Raw genomic sequence first — 7,446 nt, forward strand, 5'->3', positions numbered from 1 at the left:
AAAAAAAAAAGAAAAACAGCCACCTCACAGAGTGATCAGTTGTGTGATCTGAATGGGATAGGAAGAATAACACCATAAACCAACTACCAGATGTGGCAGCATACAAGCTAATGTTGACCTTGTTGAGAGGAATTTCTGTAGGATGGGATAGAGGAAACATGGAAAGGCAATAGAAATGGCCTGAGAAAATGGGAGAAGAGAAAATTAAGATAGGAATAAAATTTAAAAAGCTTTCTATTTCTAAAAAGAGTAGTTATGAAAGGGGAAGCATGTTTATAAACCGGTGGGATTAATGTAATTAATGTAATAGAATGAAAGCTGAGCATATGCAGGAACCTATCTCTGAATAACTGGAAGGATAGAGCTGGTACACAAGAAGATGGGCCCTCAGTGAAAAAGCAGTTCAAAGAGAAGAAGATAAATTGGTGGAGATAACTGGAGGAGATAAACTGGTGGAGATCAACTGGTGGGCTTGGTGAAGGGAAGACATTCAATTCTCCGCTAATCATTTCAAGAATATTAAAAATACATGAAACAAAGCCAGCAACTAATTTAAAATGTTTTGTGGCTTGCTTTTTAAAAATTCAATATATGTCTTCAGCAAGTAAAAAAAAAGATCACACTTTTATCATTTCTCACTGGTAAAATTTAAAAATTTAAAATGTGTTTATATAATAAAGAATAATGTACTATTATATTATCAAAGAAGATTAAATAGTTAACAATTAGAAATGCTGAGAACATTTAATCAAAGGAATTTCAGTAAGCTAAATTCCACAAATAAAATGAATAAATGAGTCACATTAGGGAACATGCTAAAAATTACCAAAAATGTTCACTGTCTTCTTTCAGATCCAACAATATTTTATGATGATATTCCAAGTTACTTCATTTTTAAACCATGACTAATTATAATGTTATTGTTTCCAAAACCAACAATGACTTCACTTCTAAAACATTCTTGTCAGGATAACATTTTCTTTCTAAAACATTACACTCATTCCTTTTAGCCAACTCTAATACTGAGTCCCCAAAAGTTAAATCAGCTGCATTTTTTTTTGTATCAAATAGGCCAACTGAAATGAGGGAAATGATATGAAGAAATAAATGACTACTTAACTGGTAATATGAAAGAATGCACTCTTGTCAAGAAAGATAGCTATATTTGGGCACATGCCACATTAGCGGGGAAAACAGATATTATTTTATATTTATGCTTTTTGGCTAAAGACTAATATCTTTAGTTTAAATCTAACTGTGTAAAATTTCTTATAAGTCTTACCATTGAATTAGACCACTGTTAAAGTAACAAAATTAATCAACCTATGCATTCTAATTTCTAATGCTGTTCTCAAACTTTTACCCTGGTACTGAAGACAATATTAGATAAAAGTTGGGGCTATGCGTAAAACCTGATATACACTGATTTAAACCAGAAGCTGAATAGAAAGCTGGTATTAAAAGAACATGATGTGCTGAAATGTTATAAAAGGGTAATCGACTAGATTAAAAATATGGAAAATTATAAAAGACCTGATTTCCTCAAAAATTAAGGCAAAAGGGGTTGGGAAGGTGGCTCAGTGATAGAGTACTTGCCTTGCATGCATGAGGCCCTGGGTTCTATTCTTCAGCACCACATAAGCAGAAAAAGCCAGAAGTGGCACTGTGGCTCAAGTGGTAGAACACTAGCCTTGAGCTGAAGAGCTGAGGGACGGCGCCCAGGCCTAGCGTACAGGCCCCATGACTGACAAAAAATAAAAGTTCGTTTTCAACACAGTGTCTTGTATATCTCCTGTTGCAATGGGTCATCCTGTATCCTTATTTCAGCATTTTACAACTTTACAACTTTGGGGGGCGGGGGGAGAGGGGGGAAGGGAGGAGTTGGGGAAGTGAGGAGGAAAGGGATGGTAGGGGAAAAACAAAGGAGGGGGTAACAATGCTTGATAGGAAATGGATCCATTACTTTGCTAATTTAACTGTGACCTCTCTGTACCATAGCTTTACAATAAAAAATATATATTAAAAAATTAATGGCAAGAAAAAAGTAGAAACAAATGTAATTAAAGCAAACCACATTTGCTTAATTGTAATGCTATGGACATTGTTTAGATTGCTTTAAACCAAGCACAACAGATTTTCAAAGTCGTAGCAATCTGAATATAATCTAGACATTAGATATATTAAGATCTTCCTTTTCATTTTGTTAATATGATAATGAAGGTTTTTAAAAAGTTCTTAAAATTTTTTAAATCTATTAGAATGATAGATGTAGAAACTCAATTAGTAAACTCAATTAGTTACTACTGTAGCAAAAACTTTGTCTTACACCCAGATCTTTTTCAAGAAAAACATTTCTTCTTTTGGGTAGATACTAGAATTCTAAAAATACTATATCACTTGACTTCCTACCTTCAAAGGGAGATATTAAATATACCTCAACTGTGTAAGTATCTGACAACTAAGGGTTTTTTCCCTGCAGCTGTTTTTTCCCATTTAAAGTGCAAACATCTACTAATCATATAAAACTCTGAAGTATCACCAACATTTTATTAAATTACCATAGATACTGTATTAGAAAACTTACGGAACAGTAGAACTGAGGAACAAACTTGTTTCATGGTTCTCCTCTTGAAACACGGAATGTATTTTCTTTCCTGTAGCTTTGCTTATAGATGTCTTAAGTTTCTTGGCTAGCTTTCTTGGTGTATTGCTTATAGAAGATTCTTCTGCACAGCAACTATATACTTCTACCTTTATCTGAAAGTCTGGTCCTGCTTCGTCACTAAAGATAAATATTTTAAAAGACATGAACAGTGTTAGACATTTAACTGAATAGAAATAAAATGACAACGTTCTTTGAGGTTTTCAGAACATACAAAATGGCATTTAAAATATTCATAATGAAATGGAAGTTCCTATGTTTATTCAGTATGTACGAGGCCTATGAATTACTACAGATTTTACCCCCGATTCCATACTAAGGCATCCTTAACTCAAACCAATACATGGGCATATTACTTAAAGAGAAAGAATAAAATGCTCTAGTCATTTTGTTGCCAATGTTATGTTTTCAGTCCTTTAGTGACACTGTTCTTAAGGTATTCACATTATATGTGTACCTTCCTGAAATGCTATTCTTCCAAATCAAATCTGTTGAATGTTTAATTTTCTTCATAGTCACTTACAGCCCACTTACCACTGTGCATACCCACAACATTTTTGTACTTAACAACTATAAACATTTCACTATTTGGTCTTATAGAAAGCATGAACTACTTGAGGGCAGGCACTATCTTGATGTTTTCTGTATCAATATAGCACTCTACCTAAAACTAGAGGATGTTTGATATACATTAAACCTATATACAGAAATTATATAATTTTAGTCAATGCTAAAAGTGACACCTGTTTTCAGACATAATAAACTACCTTTAGCATGAAATACTTGTAGGATTACTAATGATAAAATACACTACAGAATATATCTATCTGTAGCAGATATTCCTGCAGGTGGAAGACCCATCAGCCTAAGAGACTTGAAATTCAGCATAGACTTTACAAAATTTGAATGGTCTATTAATAGCTCAGATAAATCCAAAGAATAACTTCAGATATTTTTATGGTTTATTATTTGGCAACTTTAAAAAATACAGTATTCCTGGTAATGACTAACAAATGTCAATATTTAGAGGAGAAAAGAGAGATTCATACACATTGAATACTTATTGAAAACAATCATCATAACAAAAACCACATTTTTAACATTTAGAACATTTGTTAGTTATTTTTAGGACAATTTAAAGTATTTACAGAATAAAAAAAAAGATAGATCATGCGTTGTCTTCCCAAGTGATTTATATTGTTCATTCCCTCGGGGGGTGGGGGTGTCTGCATTTTTGTCTCTGCAGTTAAAAAAAACAACAACAACAAAAATAGCAAAGTGAAATGAAGAGTCCATTCAAAGGATAATTTTGGCAGAAAAAATTAATTAGCAATAGTTGGTAATGAAAATAAATCTACTCAGGTAAGTGAGTGAAAAATTTTTTTAGTTTGAATTATGTAAGCATTTAGGGATTATTATTATGCTTGTTTGTTTTTGGTGGAGGAGAGAATCCTAAATAAGTGCCTATAGTTTTATAAAGGTTGTAAGAAGGCCTGGATTACTGTTAATAACCAGAACAATACAGTTTATTTTTCAGCACTACGCAATTATTATAGGATGCTGGACTAGAAGCCACAAAATATGGTTTTCTAGAACAGTTTCAGTGTTATGTGAACAACAAAACTAGTCCTCAGAAATCACAACTGTGACTCCATTGCTGAAAACAGCAAAAACCCATGTATATTGATTTTATCTTAACAGTTCAGCAGCTATTAACATTTAGATATGAAGATAGAATCTTTAAAAGTCTAAAATAAACACAAATCCCATGCTGGCTTAAGCCGATAGAACATTTGAAAAAGACCAGGAGAAACTTATATTAGTTAAAAATGATTTCTATGGCTACCTGAGGAGTTCTCTCTCTGGTTCTGTATTATGACCACAATAAAATGAGCCTGTAAAAGAGCAGGGGCAATAAAAACAGCCTCAAGGAGTTTTTTTTTTTTTTTTTTTTTTTTTACTGCTGTAGAGTACATGAACGAAGTGCACCATAAGAAAAAGCATACTCTACAAATTTATGAAAGTATTTTTCCTACGATACATACTTCAGGGCAATTTTACAAATAAAATTACTTAATTATTTTATTATATGTATAACTGAATTTCCTATATGACGTAGAAGAATCTGTCTTACACCTAAATTCACTCTATATCAAAACTATTAAAATAAAATTCTACTTTATCCATAGCATATTCATTTAACATTTTTCAAATTTTTATTATATCAAATACGTAAATATTTACTAATATTAATGATAAGTTTTATCTTTTAATCAGAAAATTGAAAATGAAGAAATGGGCTTCTTCTGAAAAGAGAAATTTTCAAAATCACTTCAAGAGCTTTTAATAAAGATTCTTCACAAAGAAGCCAAGGATCCAACATTTAGGCCATAAGAATACAAAAATAATAATTAGGCTTTAAAAAATGTAGAACTTTAGGTTATTGACATTCTCTGAAGATTAAATATACTTACAATATGGTTATGTTTTCAAAACATATATCTGTGATTGTTTTATCCACAATAATCATGTCAGTATCAAAAACTTTAGCTCCCATTTTGAATAAACAGAAAATGGCATAGCGTGGTGATCCTAAGGAATAAACACAACATTTTAAGCAATAATACATACCATCAATCATATTCACATAACTTAAAATCACCCTGAAAGTGACATATAATAGGTTGTTAGTAGATTGCTATTTTCAAACATTGAATATTTGACCATTTTCAGTGGCTTTTCTGGAAGTACACAGTAATAACTGTCCCATCTAGAACCTAACTTTAACCAGGAAGTTTCCAAACAAAGTTCAACATGCAGCTCTCTCAACAGCCCAAGGGAAACACCAAAGTCATACATTTTATTACTCAAAATCTCTTTAAGCCTTAACTGTCAAGTTATTACATATATTATAAAAATATAATATACAATATATTTCCAAGTCTATTTAAGAAAAAGATGGTTTTTATTAGAAGAGTTTAAGAGTAGGCAGATTAACAACAGTAAAATATTTTCCACCACACTAAAAACAAGAAGGAAACCACACACACACACACCACACACACACACACACACACACACACACCAATAAAAAAAATATACATGGAAACACACAGACAAAAAAAAAACATAGCTGCTAGGCCTTTTAATCTGGTGACATTTTAAGAATATTAGGTGATGGTTTAAAAAGTATTAGGTGATTAAAGAGTGGCATTTTCTCATTATAAGAAAAACATACTCTCTATAGTAGTAATCAGGAAGACTTACTTAATTTCCACATGCATTCCTTTGTAAAGTGAATTATATTTCCTAATTGAATAACAAACACTAACCTAATTTTAAATTCTTCATATAAAACTAATTATGCTCAATATGGTTCAGTTTTAAAGTAAGAGGAACAAAGCTATCACAATAGACAAGAAAGATAAAGGATTATCATATTTTTCTGGTTTGCCTCTAACAGCTAGAAATCATTTGAGGTTAATTTCCATGACCTAAGCAATACATAGATTTGTGAAGACTAATAAAACCATAAAATAGTAAAGGAAAAAAATAATCAGATCAAGCTCAAAATCGTTCTTCATTATATCCTGTTAAATAATCTTAAGTCGCAAAATAAAGCAGAAAAGACCTCCCAGATTCTGGCCAGCAGAAAAAATGCTGCCTTTGCTTCTTAAGCATTTTCTTTTGTTTCATTATTTCCTCCGATCTCTCTACTCTAAACCCATTACTTGGTGTCCTTGCTCAAGTTCCTATCAACAACAGGAAAGTACACTTGGAATGCATTATCTTAATCAGTATCAAGGATTCCAACATATTTACACACAAGCTCAAAGAAACAACAGATCCATGTGATTCAGCTTATTCTGCCAAATGTATCAACTGATTTCAGTGTGGAAATTTTTTTTTCTTTAACAAAAAATTTACTAAACACTCCAGGCGCCTGTGGCTCACACCTGTAATCCTAGCTACTCAGGAGGCTGAGACCCGAGGATCATGGTTCAAAGCCAGCTCAGGCAGCAATGTCCACGAAACTCTTATCTCCAATAAAACACTTAGAAAACCAGAAGTGGTAAAGCTTTAGCCTTGATCAGAAAAACTGAAGGATAGCACCCAGATCCAAAGTTCAAGTTCCATAACTGACAAAAAAAAATTACTATACACTATAGAAAGTATTTCAATTACAAATCAAAATTGCAATACCTTCTTTATAGCTGAAGTGATCAGAGTCTTTCCACATTAGTGGTATTCGGATGTCTGCAAAGGGGAAAAAATAGTAAGCAATTATTTTGATTAGCTTGATTTCAAACATTACATCAACTTTTGAGTTATTTAATAAATTTTTTACTATAAAAGCTAACATGAAATGTATCATTTAACACCACATTTTCTAGTTTCTGTTTATGATTTGTATTTTTAAAATTTATTTAATATGTGACATTTTGGGATATGTGACATTTTGGGATATGTGAAGAAAATATAAACTTTTTTGGTAGAAATATAAACATTATTTTTGTAGAAATACTCTATTGCACATGTACACCTTCACTTTCTCATTGATTTATACTATGAGCTTAATCATATATGCTACAGTAAATGGTCCTTGACTATTAATCTTATGCATTCAATTAAATTACTGTACATCTGAATACTAACACTACACTTGCCTTAATCTTGATAGGTACTCTATTGCTAAACTATGCCTTCAATCCTTTTGTGGTGTGTGTGTGTGTGTGTGTGTGTGTGTGTGTGTGTGTGTGTGTGTGTATCAGTTCTGAAGCTTG

General features: G+C 31.9%; 1 protein-coding gene across 1 annotated transcript in view; it reads right to left on the bottom strand.

Moving 5' to 3' along the window:
* The window catches only part of Rtkn2 (rhotekin 2), a 57,334-nt gene that overhangs the window by 31,953 nt on the left and 17,935 nt on the right, over nt 1-7,446 (bottom strand). The window contains exons 4-6 of the mRNA XM_013017050.1: nt 6,866-6,919; nt 5,137-5,254; nt 2,585-2,782 (exon numbers count right to left, since the gene is read on the bottom strand). Of these exons, the coding sequence (XP_012872504.1) occupies nt 2,585-2,782; nt 5,137-5,254; nt 6,866-6,919 (370 nt within the window). The remainder of the gene's footprint in view (nt 1-2,584; nt 2,783-5,136; nt 5,255-6,865; nt 6,920-7,446) is intronic.

The sequence above is a fragment of the Dipodomys ordii genome, unplaced genomic scaffold (assembly GCF_000151885.1).
Source record: "Dipodomys ordii isolate 6190 unplaced genomic scaffold, Dord_2.0 Scaffold34, whole genome shotgun sequence".
In the NCBI taxonomy this organism is placed as follows: domain Eukaryota; kingdom Metazoa; phylum Chordata; class Mammalia; order Rodentia; family Heteromyidae; genus Dipodomys; species Dipodomys ordii.